Below are 17,772 nucleotides of genomic sequence, written 5' to 3' on the forward strand. Positions count from 1 at the left end.
GCAGGGAATCAGTCCTTCCTCTGTTGATGTGGACTCTGAATTAAAATCGAGTAGTACCAGCAGGTACAAACTGCTTGTGAAGGGACATGACGGGGCAAGAGCAGCATATATACAGAAGGAAAACTGGCAACAGTGACTTTTACATGTATTCCTGATAACTGGGCACCTGCAGGTGATCAGCCTTGGCTTCTTGGCTTGGTTCAGCTCATCCATACCTCCCTTACTAGTTTTAATCCTGTGTGTAGATCCAGGACTTCCTCTTTTTTTTTTTCCTTCTTTTTCTTTTTGTGGTTTTTTTTTTCTGTTTTAGATTGTGTTTGACTGTAGTTACAGGATTGTGTTTGACTGATCTCAGACTAGGCCTGCACAAGAAATTTCCTGCCATAGCTGTACCATTGAGAATGTGAAACGGGTTAGTACAACAGATGAAGACATTACCGTATCTCCTAAATACCAACAAAATAGTCTGTCAAAAAAAAACCCAGTTTTTCCCACTAGGTGACAGAGGCATCGATGCAGCCAAAATCTGTACCTCTGCAAAACTTTATCCCCTCCACTTGCTCAGCTGACAAGTGATGGTAAATGGGATTTGACTTGTAGAATCATAGAATGGTTTGAATTGGAAAAAACCTTAAGGATCCTGTACTTTCAGTCCCCCTGCTAAGCCTTCCACTAGACCAGGTTAGACTTCAGATAAGGAGTGATTTAGCTCAGAACAGAATATCCTGAGTTAGAAGGGACCCCCAAGCATCACCGACTCCAGCTTCTGGCCCTGCACAGCACCACCCCCAAGAGACACACTGAGTGTCCAAGAGCAGTGTCCAAATGCTTCTTGAGCTCTGGCAGGCTTGGTGCTGTGACCGCTGCCCTGGGCAGCCTGTTCCAGTGCCCAACCACCCTCTGGGTGAAGAACCTTTTTCTAATACCAACCTAAACCTTTGTGACACAACTTCAGGCCATTCCCTCAGGTCCTTCTTCACCATCTTCGTTGCTCCTCCTTTGGACGCTCTCTAAAAACTTTATGTCCTGTACTGTGGCACCCAAAACTGTCCCCAGCACTCGAGGTGATGCCCCAGGTCAGAGCAGAACAGGACAATCCCTCCCTTGCCTGGCTGGCCATGCTGTGCCTGATGCCCCCCGGGACAGGGTTGCTCTCCTGGCTGCCAGGGCACTGCTGGCTCCTGTTCAACTTGCCATCAACCAGGACCTCCATGTCCCTTTCTGTGGCTCTGCTCTCCAGCCTCTCATCCCTCAAGGACGGCTGAAACCAATTTGGCTGAACGTGCCTGGCGCTGGATGCAGCAGAGACGAGGGTGGGGAGGTGTTTCCCAGGACGGGGAGCCCTGCAGGAAGGACGCGTCTCTTCCAGCCTTTCCCTCTCGCTGCTGGCGGAGCCGCGGCCCCACGAGGGGGCTCTGCCCGCCCGGGCACGGGCAGCGCCAGCCCTTCCAGCGAGCAGCTCCCAAATCCCGGGCTGGGCCTGCCGTGCCAGCACCTCCCACGTGCCAGGGTGTCCAAAGCAGTCTCGGTTTCAGGGTGTTAAACTGGTATAGTTGTAGGAATGAACAGGATAACCAGATTAGGAGCTCCCTCCAGGGGCACGACTGATAGCTACCACATGATCTAACTGTGCGTGGAATACGTACAAATAAATGGTAACAAGGAAATTATTTGAATGTCTTGTTCCTACTCTATTTCCTCCAATCTGAGACACTCGTAGCTGCAATAGTTTAAGAAAGTTTTTGACATCAATCAAGTAGAAAAATCCTACCATATAGGAGAAAAATACCATCTTTCTGCACACAGTAAACACAGTAAAGGGGAAGGGGCATTTAAACAGCACACACTGGCCAAGACAGGACAGCACAGTTTGACCTCTTTGTATCTTTTAATACAACCTTCATTAAAATTCTTAAAATAACTGTGTTATGGCAATCACAAAAGTATAAAGAAAATATATATTCCAGGTCAAGAGGAGATTCGTCCCCAAAATGCATGAGAAAAATCAAGTGATGAGATCATTTAAATGCCATTGTGCATATCCCCTGCAACAACACCCTGGTCAGACAAGTAACAGCAGCTGTCCAAGGCACAGCGCTTGACTGCTCACTGCTGTTAGAGGATTATGAGCACAAAAAGAAATAAAGGTGTAAACAGCAAGAGCAACAGCAACATAGGGGGACGATGCACAGAAACAGCAGTGACAACTTCAGCTGTCAGCAGGGTTGCTCTCCTTCCCCTGGCTCTGGGCTCACATCACCACCATGATGTCTTCCAGCGGCTTCCGTGTCAGCGCAGGCACGGTGGCATCTTTCCTGGGATACCCAACGGGGAGCAGCAGCAGGAGCTTCTCGTTCGCTGGCCGCTGGAGCAGCACCCGCAGCTGGGGGCCGCAGTTCAGTGGGGTGGAGGTCACTGTGTACAGACCTGCGTTCTGCAGCAAGACACACAGCAACAGAGAGACAGAGGTCTGTGCTCTTTTTGTGGTAGTGGCTGTTCCCACCACACCTGTACACATCCTTCTGTCAGCTAGCCCAGAAATGCTGCTTTGTCAGACCTGCTGCAGCCTTTAGAACACCTGATTTACTAACAGCCTCAGGGGCACCATGAAAGATGCCTGCTGTGCTTTCAGAGAAGTGGAGCATTTCTCCACCACAGCAGCAGCACAGTCTGTGTGCCATGTCTGTGTGCTGTGGAGCCAGAGCCTGCCTGCTGTGCCAGTGTGATGGGGAATCCATGGCCACAGGGAAGCTGAGAGGCAGTAGTGGGGATACGATTAGAAAGTCATCCCATGGTGCTGGTGGTTGGACTAGATGATCTTGAAACAGCCATTCCAAACCAAACTATTCCCTGATTCTACGATCTGGCTCATACAGAGAACGATTTCGGTTCTTGCCTCCATACAGCTGGTAGGAAGCTGCCTTACAGCCTTGTGAACACACGAGCTCCTCCTCAAGAGCTGTACCTCACAGAGAGAGTGGACACAGGCTCTGCCTCAGAAGTTGTCACAGGAGTCTGTTGGCGTCTCTCACACTGGCCATTGTTATGGATTACATCAGAATCCCAAAATAAGTCTATGTATCACTCTTCCTCTCATTCAAAACATCACAAAAACCCTAAAAAATCTGGGCAAACAATAAAGAGCTGACATCATCCAAGGTGTGATCACACAGCTGAGTCACTTCCTGAGAGCTGCACTTGTGGATTTCAGTCTCTCTGTGTACCCAGTGCAAGCATTTTGGGAGGCTTTGAGACACAAGTCAGCCAGGGAGAGGTGCCCAGGAAATGCACCTGTCATGTTTAGTAATCTCTATGATCTTCTCAAGAGGAGAAGAGCTAACAGTGATGGTGCTGAGTGGTGCCTGAGGAGCAGCAATGCATGAAAGAAAGTGCCATTCAAAACAGAATGGAGGAGAAATGGCAGTGCCTGGTAGGAAGCTGGCCTAATATAAGAGGAGGCACCTTGCTGTTATCTTGCTGACAGGCCAGGTTAACTATGAGAATGGCTTCTCTATTTAACACTTGTGTGAGTACATCAGGTACAAGAAGCAGAAGTGAGCTCTGAGAAACCGCTGAGAAAATCTAACTGGCTGGCGTCAAACATGCTGAGCTTTAGAGATCAGTGCAGTTTCAGAAATGCCTCAGAAGGACTGATTGAAATAGTACAGCGTGTTCTGTTGCATATGTCCCTGATTTTTTTTCAGCATTGTATACTAAAAGTGGTTTGGTGTCAAGCTGTTTTGTAGGGATTACTGAAAAGAAGGGGCCAGTGTGGCACCACACAGTCGTGCTTGGGTAGTCTGAAGAGCCTGTCAGCCCTGTTAGCATAAGGCAGAAACCACAGGGGCTGAAGCCTGTGCCGAGAAAAGAGTGACAACTCTGGAAGCAACATTATATTTTTCTTCCAGCTAACGAGTACTGAGGATAGGAATCACCTTCTCAGATGCAGACCTGTGTAGAATAACATTAAAACTCAAAACTAGGACATATTGCCAGGAATTGGAGTAATCCAGGAGATTAAAAATGTTAAAATCTAAACTGAGTTCCACCCTCATTTGGGCAGAACAGTCTTGGTAGGTAATCCAAATTAATATATGGACTCACAGTATGTTGGTTCTGTCAACATACCTGCAGTGCAGCAAGCAGGATACCACAGGCAATGGAAACACTGATTTCATTGTAGTAGTGGGTCTTCTTTTTGCCATTTGGAAGCCGCCCATACACCTGCTTGAAAATGAGGATCAGATACGGAGCAGTGTCCAAGTACTCTTTGATCCAATTTGTTCTGCGAAAGAATGTTTAAGACATTTCTTTTGCAACCTCTACACTTTCCTGTAAGTTACATTTACTGTCTGCAAAGTGGCACTAAAGGTACATGACAATTAAAGCAGCAGGCTAAACCTTAGAACATTTACTGCAAAGGATTAAGTATTATCAGCTTAAATAGAAACATTTCAGAAAGGGAAAAAAGCTGGAAGAGAGTTCTCAGTTTTAACAGATTTGGCTGAGGAGTTGATGTGCTTGCTCACTCTGAAGAGTGGAATTGCATACAAATAAGAGATAGCTCTTGACCTCTTATCTATGAACTGGCCTCATGAGCATTTGCCTTTGTGATTATTTAATTCCTGGAATTTTGCAGATTTGCCTGTTACCAGCAGTACCAACTTTTTTGTCATTGCAGGAAAGCCTGCTGTCAGAAAAGTTCAAAACTTTTTTGTCTAAGGTCTAAACCTAAATATATTCCAATGGCAAAAATTGCTTTTCTGTTCCTGGGTATTTCATCCATGTATTTCATTCATGTATTTCATCATGATACAATTAATTTGGTTCCCAATTTCTTAAATGACAATTGTGATATAGGATTTAGACAAGAAAATAAGTGCTTTCTACTGTTGTCACTCAAAACATAAGAACCTCTGACAGTTGTTTGCATAGCACATAAATTTGCATAGCATCTAAGCACCCAAAAAATAGCAATATAATCAAACAAGCAGGGCAAGTCAATCCTACAAAGCTTTGTGCCCGTGCTCCATTTGACAAGCCAGGCTCAGTAGACATCTTCCCATTGTGTGAAGTTAAGCAAGTCAGTCAGACTTGGGAGGGCATTTGGAACAATTAAACATTGCATAATTCAGCACTTGGATAGGGACAGGCCTTGGGGCTTCCTCAGTTGGGAGCAAAGCTTCCAGTGACTTTGGGAGCTTGACTGTTTGGCAAACAACAGAAAAAAATCTGGGAGAGGAGTTTCAGCCGCAGAGGTTACATAGGAAAAAATAATGATGGAGCCAAGTGCTTGGAAAACTTTCAAAATAGAGAGCATGTAATCCCTTTTACTGGAAGCAATTTTATGAACCAGCCACCAAGGCACAGTTCTACATATATTTAGAAATTTTTGTTTCCAAACATAGATTTTAGAAAAACATTAGAAGTGAGAGGGTGGAAGAAATAGAAAATTATAGAAGCCTTTCCTACATTGAAACAACAGCTATCTTCACATCCCTTAGGTAATTGACTTTTCATACCTCAATCTTTTCAGGTCATTTACCCATCTGTCTCCCATCCTTTTTTTGTAGTTGATTTCCTCTTCTTCTTCTACAATTTCACGAATCTTATGTTTTAAATACGGATCTTGCACTACCACAAAGGTCCAGGGCTCAGTGTGTGCTCCACTAGGTGAAGTACCTTCATACAAAACCAAGGAAAAGTAAAAACCCAGGAAGGAGGGTGAGCAGTGAGAGGTATCAGCTCTTTCTTGTGAGCTTTTAGGCTGACCAAGCGAGCAATAGGAAAGCAAGTGGATGAGATGGGAAGAAAAGGACTAAGTTCTGGCAGACAATCCTGTTCATTTCTTTCTCAAAGAATGTGAAATCCCATTGAAGAACAGAGGTAAATCCTTTCATACTGCCATCTTACAGGAAGCCAGTGTTAAGGATTTGTAAAAAATTCCGTTTTTGGTGGTTCTTATGATGAGGCAGTAATATGGTGCAATATATACGAATGCAGTAATGTTATTACAAAGTGCTGTACCAAAAGCAGAGCTCTGTCCAAATACACAGCCAACTCTGACACGTGGTTTTAGCTAAAGGAAGAAAACAATGGCTTTCAGGAAAACAAGGCTGAGTGATCCCCGGCAGGAACCTGTTGCTGACTGACAAAGATAAGGAGCTGTGCAGCACACACATCTGCCATAGAGCATACAGGTTTGAGTTTGTTGTCCCAAAGACAGCTGGTGTTCATAGGTGTGGATATATATATGATATATATTATATATATAAATTTAATATATATTATATATATTAAATCTATACTTGTTCACCCACCAACACCACTGGAGAAATATTTTAACTGCCTAGAGGTTAAAAGCCAAAAGCTGAAGAATATATATCTGCACAGGTTCACAGATATATACATTAAGAAGACTGTTTAGATCTCTCTGATCCCTCATATACATTTAAAAACATTTGAAGAACTTGAATGCATACAATACTAAGGACTGGTTTTAGTTCAAGAAACACTAAATAAGCAGCTTGAACTCATCTAGATATATGAAAATGTTTTTTATTGTTAACCTTGCCTCTCCTCAGATTTGCGTAAAAACTGATGGCATTTATGCTTCCTTTTGTTTTCTTTTTCTCTACACAGCCCAAAGCTTTCAGGGTTACTAAGTACTTCATCTGCACGCCAGGCTTGTTTGCTTTGCTGCATTTGCCAAAACATGCTCAGTGTTTTAATGATGCCTAGTTAATTAGAGGGAGATGGAGAGTCTTTACAGTGCAGTAACAAAGCTGCTTACAGTTCTTAAAGGGAAAATAATGCACCTCAAATGTGGAGATTCTTTAGATTATTAACCCTGCTAAAGGCTACTGAACTTTTCTCTAAGGCAGCTTGGGAATATTCTCTATAGTAGCAGCAGCTGGCTCATAGAAAAAGAGAAATCATGACAATCAAAACCACTCCTGGCTGAAGTCAATGTTAGGGAGAGATGAGATTAGGCCAGGACATGACAGTAATGATTTGAAATACATAAAATCTCAACAACAACAAAGATAATCCATTTCTGATATTCAGTCAAATAACCTCTATTACGGTCCTCAGCATAATACTCCAATCGTATGCAACAGGGGTCTGGCACTAATGTTGGAAGAACTGGAAAAGGTTTTTTAGACTGAAATTCTTTCCCTTTATTAAGCACCAAACATTTTTGCCAACATATATTCAATATGTATGGAATATTTTGCATGGCTAAGACAATTTAATCTATTTGTTTGTGGAGGGACCCCAAAATGCAAAACCCACACATGATAAATATCATTTTAATGCATTAAATTTTAGAGCATGTGAAGTACATATGGCTTGACGTTTTTGAGAAAACACTTCAATATTTCTATTTGAAAGATGTCTTTGTAAACCATACATAAATTTAATTTTAAATAACATCTTTTATAAGTTGAAAATTAAGTTTTTTGTTTCATGCTGTTGAAATGCCCTTCTTCCCTTATGGGTGAACTGCAACAGAGAAGCTGGGAGACTCCAAATGAGTCTCTGACATACAGTTGTTCAAGCTGAGTAATTTCCAATCAATCAATGGGTGCTAATTCATTCCAGCTACAGGTGAATCTAGGAAAACCACAAGCAAAATTCCAGTTCCCTTGGCTTTTCCACACCACCTTTTACACCACGGTTACAGAGTTGAACAGCAGTGCTGGTCCTTTATTTTTCCCCCAGCCCTTGAACCACTCAGTACCCACCTGCTGTTCTGATGACATTATCAATGACCTCCCTGGGGACCGGCTCATCACTGAGAAACCTGACAGACCGTCTCTTATTTAGAAGCTCATAGAAAGTCTGTGACCTCTTGATCATTTCAGCCTCAGAGTAGCGCTCGCCAGCGAAGGGGACATGGGCAACATTTTCTTCAAATCCTTGCCACTCTTCCTCACCCTCTGCAAGAAAATACAAGTGGTTAGGGATTTTTTTTTTTTTTGCTGGAGAATGCTGTTGATATCCTTGGCATTCACACTGTAAGGCACCTTGTCCTGCACTGGCATACACTGCAGTTCTACACCTCTGGTAAGGCAAAGTCTGAGGTTCCAGTTGACACAACTCATGGATCCCCAGCTCCAGCTACTGAATAAACACCTTGTTTGAATACCAAGAGGCAGGAGGGTCCTGACCTGCTGTAGCAAGCGTGATCCACAAAGAAGTCATTGCCTTCTCCGCTTCAGCCTGAAAGCCTGCCTGCAAAAATGGGTTACAAGCTGAAACAGCACTGAAAAAGTGGACAGGCTTCCAGCCCAATTTTCTCAGCAAGTAAATGTGAACATGTGTGTTCCTTCTTGAGCTGTTCAATAAGGAAAAAAAATCAATTAAATTATTGAAGTAAGGAGAAGCTTAACTACTAGTATGTGTAAAATCTCCTCTGAAGAGCTGAATGTCAACTTCTTCCATATTCATGTTTCATAGCAGAAACATGGCAAGCATTGGCTCTGCAGAAATGTGACTTTGTGGTTAAGCTCTTTGGTTTCCTGATACTTTCAGCATAAGAGGAAATGGATGTCAGGCATCTATATTTAGGATAACAACATATCAAATGTAGGATATTGTGTTTCTTGGCTTTAATTTAAAAATTCAAAATGATTCTCCATTTCAATGAAATCTGTCTGTTTATATCACAAAATGAATATTCTGTTGTCTCTGAGGCCTCTTTCTCCCCCATATTCCTAGAATCAGCATGGACAGCATTTTTTGCAGCTATGATCTGGAAGTTAAAGCTATTTAAATGCTACATTTTGACTAGTCAATAGTATTGAGCAATCTGTAACAGAGAGCTGAGTCAGGAAAAAATATTCCAGTTCTTTTTCTGCTGCTATTAGGCTATTATTCCCAAATCATAGCAATCTCCAGCACAAATTCAAACAGCAATTACTTCTGTGTTTTAGTAGTATGCAGTTGCCTTAGAGACCAGGCTGTTTTTTTTTCATTTTAAAAGCAGTGAAATATTCACGTGTGGCTCAGCCTGCGCAAAAGGGCAAAATAAATCCAGTTTCATAAATTGAATCTAAACTGAATGGTTCTGGTCCCCAAACCACCATCATTTCATTTTTTGTACAAAGAATTCACCCTGAGAATTTGTTTTGTTTAACATTTCATGCCTGTGTTAAGCGCTCTTGGCCATAGTCTGCAAGGACCTGGCTCCAGGTTAGTGGAAAGCAGTGAGCCCTGGTAAAAATTATTTCAGTGATCATCTTGTGCACGCTCAAAAAGTAAAAGGGTGCCTTTTGGTAATGTTCCCTGTGTGATTTACACTTGGTAAAATAGTGAGTGCTTGCTTGTTTAGTGCTGTGAGGGGGTTTTCCTGTGTAAGTAGAAGAGAAGTGAAGCTGCTGTTTGGTCAAGAAATCTCAACTTAATAATAAGGTGAAAAAAGAAATGTACTTTAAGAGATTTTGAACATGGGACAAAGGTGACAGGGCCAATGAGAATGGAAAACCTCAATACACTCAGCATGGGAATACTGACTGAAGCAGAAAAACCTGGAAGTGCAGGAACTGACACACAAAACAAAAACTCTCCTGGCAAATTTATTTTCTTAAAATAAATTAATCTATTATATATTCTTTTCCATCATGTGTCTACCATTCTTTCCGAGCAGTTAACACGATCCATATGCTAACTTTAAATCATTATCAGCACCATCTGTTTGGTGCATGCACTCTATATCTCTAATTGCTGTGTTTAGCCACTCTCCTGTTTGTACAGTCACGTTACACAATACCACAAGTGTCTTGTTTATACCTCTTTGTATTCCACCACTTGATGGACAACAGACATCCTGCTAGCAAGGCCTTTACCTTGTTAGCCACATTCTCAAGATTGCCATCAATTCCATCAATTGCCATTTACAGTAGTCATCAAGCTTCCTGCTTTTTAAGTAAATCTGGAATGGTTTTGGCTCACACATCCCAAATGGAATCTCATTTTAAAAGTACATTTTTATCTCATTTTAAAAGTACATTTTTCTATCTCTATGAGAAATTCCTCTCTGGATACATTTTCGGATGATAACTATGTTCTTCCCAGCACTCCATATGGGAGGTTATAATCAGCCTGCAAATCAAGTAATAAATTTTACCTCAGTTTGAAGCATGAGTTCTTAATTAAAAACTCATACTGAGAACAGTAAGTTGTCATTTCACTTCTGTTGGCCACTTATTTTACCTACACTGACACTTCTCTGTGTTGCTGGCTTCCAGTTGTATGTCATTAAGACATTTCACTTTTACTCTCCTTGCTTTTATGCAAAGACCACTAGATAATATTAACAATTAATCCTGAGACTGATCCTTGAGAAACCCCAGTCAAGACTACTGTATTTGCTTTCCAAACAAATTTCTTCTCTAGTGAATTGCTTCCTGAGCATACAGTTCCTCTCTAACTCTCTTTTCCAGTGTAAAGACACGATGCATAGGAAAAAAATTCAATGTATGTAAAGAAAGTTTTCACATCTTTAGTCTTAAATGCTGGGTAACTGACCCTGTGGGTTCTTTATGTGATTTATGGCAGACTGCTGCAAAATGGGCCACTACAGGAATCCCAGTAGTGAATCCAGCCCTGAACTGAGTGTGACTAATAGGGAACTAAAAGAGATGGATTACCCTACTAGTAGGTTATAAATAGTGCTTAGCAGGCTGATCCTGGAAACCTCAAGAGTGGGTCAGGGATCTTAAGCAAAAGAAGTACCAAGTTGGAGAGGCACAGACCCTGGAAAAAATAACCCAGCATCAAAATATTGTGAAAATTACCTCAACTGGAATATAGTTGCTGAAGGTTTCTTACAATCTTAGGGTAAATAGAGTGGCTATTATGTAAAGAGAAAACCTAGTATAGAAAAGCTGAGAGGTAATCTGGTTGCAATCCATAAACCACAGGAGAGTATATGCCAGGGCTAGAAGAGAATCCTTTGAAATCAAGAGGATGGAACAGATTAAATAGATATACAGTAGTATTAAATAAGTTTGGGCAGGCAGAAAGGTCGAGGGGGGTTTTTAACCCTATCCTAAGAAATTCTGGACCAACCTTTCATCAAGGTTAAAGAGAAGGGGTGACAAAAGTCCAGTTTTCAGGTTCATTCAGCTGATGACAAAGGCTGGGTGTATTTGCAGCAACAGGAAGATACACACAGTAATGCATTGTGTCCATCCGAGTCCTGTGTTCCTAAATGATGCAAAACATGAACTGTCATTGAAAAGGAGGTTTAAATTGCTACTGCCTCATCCATGCCAGTAGTAGTATTATTAAGATATGGGAAGTTTTTGAAACTGGGGAGAGGAGAATGCTTTTAAGTACGACAGGTCTATGACAATGAGTATCACAAGCAACTAGCAGAGCATTTTCAGTAGGAATGGAACATTTGGGACTTTGTGTGTTGTTTTGTAGTCCTTAAGTAGAGTGTATCATCAGTGCCGTTGCCAATCCACAGCATAACAATCTCTCATTCTGGATCTTAATATAAATGAAGGAAAAGGTTAATAATATAAATGAAGAAAAAGGTTATGGGATAGATGGGCATGCAAAAAAATCTGAAGTAATGCCAGTTAAAGCATTAAACAAATGGCCTGAGTGCTTTGCACTTAACAAAAGAACTGGGTTTCTGGCTGCCATGAGAAACATCCATCTCCTCAGCTGTGGAAAACACAACACAGACAAGCTCAGGAGCACTTAGCCCTCACCATTGCACCCTTCACTGCCAATAAGTGACCCTACTGAGTCTGCCCAAGCAGTTCAGCTCCTTGCACCGAATGCTCTGCTGCTCAAAGGCATGTCCTTCTCATGGGAGACATCCCTGAGGGCTCCACTGCAGGCAAGGTCGTGGGGCCACAAGTGACGGCAATGCTTTTCTGTTTTTCTGGCTGAGTGCTTCACTCTCTCAGCAAATAGACCTTGCTTTGGTCAGGGACATGAATCAAAACACTTCTTCAGCTGCACCTTCCTATTCAGGGGGCTGCTGAAAATTCAGCTTGTTCACATGGGGCAACCTTAGATTCTAGCTTTAGAACATGCCTTAAGAATGTCACCTTCATGTTACCTAACTCAAATTCTCTTCAGAGGAACTGAAGAGAATCTTTAAACACAAGTCAGCCAGAGACGCTTAAGTAGAACTGAGCTTGTCTGATAAAGTAAGACACATTAATAAAATAACAGAATTTACACAGCAGGTATTCTTTAGTATTTAAAAAAATCTCTTTTTACATCCATGTTTCCATTTCAGCACCTAGTGCAGTCAGTGAAAATTTTAACACTGACAACAAGGTTAACATGTTTTGACCCTTAATTAAGGCTCTAGCAAAGTAGCAGATCCTTACTAACTCTTTTTCTTCTCCTTGCTACTCTTCTCATTTAGGCTGGGCTGAAGAAAAATTTACCTTTTAATATTTCTAGAGATAAAAGACACAACTATTTTACAAAGAAATTGCTTTGAATCACACACCACTAAGGGAAAGGTCATTATTTGTTACTAAAACAGCAAGAAAATTTAATATTGGGTGACATGGTATATTGAGAAAGGTTTCATTTAAAAGTAAATAAAACTTAGTAGGTAAACAAAACTTAGCAACAGTACCAACATGTTTACCTGTCAAAAAATTTTTGCAAGCAATTTTTTCTGCAACAAAAACTAGTACAATTTTGAATTTAGAACCTGAATAACAGGGAAAACAACTAACACGTAAAAGACCAAAATTTTATATATGGAGCTACAGCAGTGAGGCTCCTTGATAAGAGCTAATAGGCTTGTTTATGCAAAGGATCTAAATTTTTTAACTGATAGAAACAACTATAGTCCAAGATGATAATTCATAGATTATCATTTTAACTACCCACAGGAATTCTAATTTGCAGCAATTTAACTGAAGTAGTAAGTCATTAATGACAAAGAGATTATGGAAAAATTTTTTACTGAATGTATTTTGCATTGAACCATCAGGTAAAGTGATTTGTAAAGAAATTTTATATATTTGGAATATAGTCAACAGGGTTTAAACCTTTCTTAGTATCAACTCTTTTCAGAAACTGATAAACAACGCTAACTCAAAGTACGCTGAACACTGAGAAAAGAGCTAAATTACTCCTTAGAAATAGGTCTATATGCAGAAGGACACTGTAACTTTTAAGATTCCTAGAAGCAGACTGGGGGAAGTGCTATTATGGGGGAAAAAATAACCCAGACAGACCCCTCAACAAGTCTTTGAAACCAGCTTGAGGGACAAAAAAGAATAAAAAAAGAGAGCTGCATTAACTACTACTTTAAAAAACTGATAGAAACAGAACTCTGTAGATTTTTATTTTACAAAGAAATAAAGTGAGTTTATGGAGGATAGTTAGGAAGTAAGAAGAAGGAAGGGTACATTTTTAGCTTAGACTTTTGTCCAAGCTGTGAATCAGAAAAAGCTAATGAAAATAAAGGACATTCTGTATGGGTTCAAATAGGCAGCTGAGTGACCAGATTATCACCACCACCACATTTTGTTCTTAAATATTTGATCAAAAATCTCCCAAAAAAGCTGTCATTGACATTCTCAGAAGCCACAGATGGAGGACCTTTGTAAAAACAGTGATAAACCCATTTCCAAATTTTTAGCTGTGCTGAGACCAAACATGTACCACTGAGTGATAAAGTGGGATTACTTGCAGGTAGAAACATCTGCTCAGGTCTTCCCTTTGCTCACAATAATAAGACCTGGGAAGAGTCTGTGGGGAATTCAGCAGGATCTCCTCTCTTTCCTTACACTGTCCCTAAAGTCCCTCATAGGTCTGAGATGTGCTGTACAGAGGAACACACAGGAGTCTCTGAGAATTTTTTTTTTTTTTTTGCACTCTGATTTTTGGGGTCTGGAGGAAATAGAAATTTACACCAAGAGTGACATGACATGAGGTCTGCCTCCCTGGCTGGGAGCTGACAAGCTCAGGGCCCAGCAGCAGTGTTGCACTGAGCATTGCTGCCACTGTGGACAAGTCCCAAAGTCTACACCTCCTTTATTCATATCAGCAGATAAGATTCAAACAATAAAAGTGTTTGGGATAAGATTTTTCTTACCTTCTTCTTCTAAGGGATGGTCAGTGCCATCTTTTAAATCTTCATCCACCCACGGACGAGATGGATGCTTGCTTTTAGTGTCGTGTTTTTCCTTCTCTCCATTTGTCTTCTTCATTATTACCCCAATCAAAACACATATAATGGCTATAAATACTGGTGTGAGGGAAGAAAAGAGTGCCATGACTATGGAAATGTGGAGCCTTTCTTCCACGTTCAGTAGTTTCTCATGAAAAGGAGAGGCTGAAGAGGGAAGAGCAGCAAAACAGTAAGCAAAAAGGGGTGGACTCAAGGTTCAGTCCTCTACCCTATCTTGCTTCTACTTTTCAGACACCGCCCCCACAATCTCATCTGTGATGGGCTCCTGCTGTTAATGAATAGCTGCTGTTAATGAATAGCAGTTAAAAAAACCTCCAGACCCAGGTTTATATATTTTCTGAGAGGAAACATCTTACAAACAGCAAACAGAGTCATTGACCATACATATAAGTGCTGTCCAGCAAAATAAATTTAAAAACCCCAAGATCTTTTCAAACTCCAGACTAAGGCAAAAGACTTCTCCCTTCTTATTTTTTATTGTCATGGTCATCCCAGTAATCATCCTTGTAACAGTGATTATGAGAAGAGCCAAGTGGGAATATGACTTTTAAAAACTAATGATCCCTCTTCAATGTTTAACTCATAAAATTAACATTTTACATGTGTCCTAGGAATCCAGAATATCACCAATCACAAATCAGTTTGCAGCACCACCCTCAGTTATGTCAATGGGTCAATAAAACAGATAAGTAAAGGGGCAGCATTGCCTCTCTATAAAGTGAGTGAGACAATTCACAGAGCCCTGTATTCATCCTGGCTGTTCTGGGAAGAATTCAAGGAATCAAAGTGAAAAACATGTGAGGGCTACAGTGAATTTAAAAGGCATGTTTCAGCATCTTATCAAGGATTAAAAACCGATAGGATCCTGGTATAATCCAATAATGGTCAATGTCTAAATGCTTAACCCATTTTTACCTCAGCCAGCTGCTTGGGAACTGAACCAACACAGCAACACTGATTTGCTGTCTTTGTCTGGGGCTGTTGGGACATACTGGATAATGAAATGTCAGATGTCAGCAGGTGCTGAAGGCTGTGCTGGAGAGCAGGGTGCAGGAGTGCTCTCTGCATGCAGTCACCAGTGTCCATCAGCTCTCCTTAGAACCTGCCAAGCACCATCCTTGCCAGTCCTTATCCCATGGCATACAGGGCCATTCTGATGTCCCAGCATCCATGGCAAGATAATTCACATTTTGATTAAGCCCTCCCAAGACAAGTGGGAGCAGTTGTGAGTGTAGCCATACCAGGAGATGGTGAGTCCCAGCTGGCACCTGCAGGGGGTCACTGCATCTCCCTTTCCTCAACATGGAAACCAGGATGCAAAGGGGAGAGAGAATTTGGGGCATGCACCGGTTCCCTCCTGACAGGTTCTCAGTCCATGCCCTACCACTCACACCTCTCATGCCGCCAGTTCTGCAGCACTGGGCACACCCTCACTGCTCCCATTTGGCACCGTCACTCCAAGGGCTCCCTACCTTCCAGTGCCCCAGCAGATACTGCCAGCTGCCTTGTGGACTGGTCTGTGTGTTGGGAAGCACAGATTAGTGGCCAGGTTGCTGCACAAGAAGAGGAATGTGTGACCACACTGGCTGGCCACACACAATGATAGTCTGGCTGACAGTGCAGACATGTATCCTCTGTTAACACATGATCCTTGTGTTAAAAGGGCAAGGCCAAGTGAATTGCACAGCTGTGCACATATTGTCCAGACATGCTGAAAGGCAACATGAAACTGCCTCAAGGCTTGTACCCAGGCTGGGCTTTCTCAGCTGCCCAGCTCAGATATAGAATAAATACTTTACTGCAGTTCCACTGCGTCCTACTCCAACACACAAGCCCCCAGTTCCTGTACATACCAGTCCTTATGGGCAGTATTTGGGATCTATGTAAGAAGGGGGGCCCCAGTACCAGCCAAGGGATTGCACAAATCCATCAGAGATGTAATAAAGAGGACATGAGAAAGTTGTGGTTTGTTTCCTAATTTAATCTAATACAGTAAAGTTGGCAATAAACCTCCATTTACCTCGGCTAAGAGGACAATTTTCTTGAAAATTCAAGCCATGAATTTTGTCTTTCCTACTCTCCATTCAATTTGTGACCTGGGACACGTGCTTGGGTCACTGATTTGGGCTGCATGTATAAAAAGTCCCCAAATCAGTACACTTTATAGGAATAGAAACAATTATCATGTGGGGAAAAAAGAAAATATGTACATTTATCCTCTCTCTCCATGACTGAGAGTAGATATTTAAACTCATTTGTCCCACCTGCCGGCTGTCCAGTCATGGGGAGAGGTACTTTACCTAATCCCAATTAGAAACATTAAATTAATTCATGAGAATAGGGAAGGAACCTGCAATTTCGTCGGACACATTTTCAACAGCCTACTCTGTGGCAAGGGAGGAAAACAGAATGTGGTCTGAATGGCACTGACAGTTTCTCCCACAGGGAATGTATTAACCTTGATTATTCACATACACGTAAATTAGGATCTGGATGCTCTGCAGCTGAGAATTCATCCTATGAAGAGACAGGTCTGTGCTGAAAGAGAGAGGAGCAATACAGAAGGGTGAATTATGTTGTTTAAAATAACTACCTCTATTTGCAATGCTGGAAACTTTGTAATGGCTCACTGCTCCAGAATAACTTTGACTTCCTTTCAGGTGATATTAATTTTTCTTCTGTAGAACAGAGAAAGAAAGAAAGTTAAATAAAAGTCACTTTGGTATTAACTTAAGCAAAATCTATGTGGTGTTACATATTGAGAATTGTTGGGTTGCATTTCAATGCCACAGAAACCCCAGCCTACCTTGTTTAATTAAAATCTGAATTAATTTAAATAACTTTATATTGTAAGCAGTTAAAACAGAAACATGGTGGTGTCTTGAGGAACTGGGGGAAGGGGTGGGTGGAAGCAGTTAATTTTGTACAGTAGCTTTCAATCAGTTTTTCTGTTAATTTTTTTTCAATCCAAGCTTTATAGAAATGTGATTAATGTTATGGCAAATTCAAGAAAATTTATTACAATCATTTCTTCTGCTCTACAGTAAACCCTTAAAACTAGCAGCTGCATTTTTGGGGTTTTTTTGAGTCTCAAAAAAGTTAGGAGAAATGTTACAAATAATCCTACTCTTAGAAATTAATGGAGTTTTTCTGACAAACATGGAAAGATGTTAGAAAATGTTGATAGAAATACAACAATTGCAAACAGCAAAATACTCCACTATTACTGCATGAAAAACATGTAAGCACTCCTAAAAGGTACAGACCATCATACTAAAAGCTTCTAGTCCCAAAATACTTTAATATTTCCCATTAAATTCTGTGGATAGCTGTTGTTCTGAAGGAAAAAGAAAAAAAGTACTCTAGTGTCAAATACAGCCCTTTATTTTTTTTCCTCAAAGAAAAAAATTATGATGAGCAAATGCCAGTATGGATGGACCCATGGTGGGACAGTCACACAAGGATCACCCATGGGCATGAGACTGTCACATGGTGGGCATGGGCACCATTGTAGGCTGCAAGGACACCTGAAGCCAACAAATGGCACCTGCCCATCACACATTTTTACTTTGAGAAGTCTCTTT

At 41.3% G+C, this 17,772-nt stretch overlaps 1 protein-coding gene across 1 annotated transcript; it reads right to left on the reverse strand.

Moving 5' to 3' along the window:
* Positions 1-1,869: 1,869 nt before the first annotated feature.
* On the reverse strand, positions 1,870-14,325 carry IYD (iodotyrosine deiodinase). The gene is made up of 5 exons (XM_059468665.1): positions 14,093-14,325; positions 7,749-7,943; positions 5,523-5,682; positions 4,129-4,285; positions 1,870-2,434 (listed from the first exon to the last, which is right to left on the reverse strand). The coding sequence occupies exons 1-5, from the start codon at positions 14,271-14,273 to the stop codon at positions 2,252-2,254; spliced, it is 876 nt and encodes a 291-aa protein (XP_059324648.1). The 5' UTR covers positions 14,274-14,325; the 3' UTR covers positions 1,870-2,251.
* Between the last annotated feature and the right edge of the window lie 3,447 nt (positions 14,326-17,772).

The sequence above is a fragment of the Ammospiza nelsoni genome, chromosome 3 (genome assembly GCF_027579445.1).
Source record: "Ammospiza nelsoni isolate bAmmNel1 chromosome 3, bAmmNel1.pri, whole genome shotgun sequence".
NCBI classification, from domain to species: Eukaryota; Metazoa; Chordata; class Aves; order Passeriformes; family Passerellidae; genus Ammospiza; species Ammospiza nelsoni.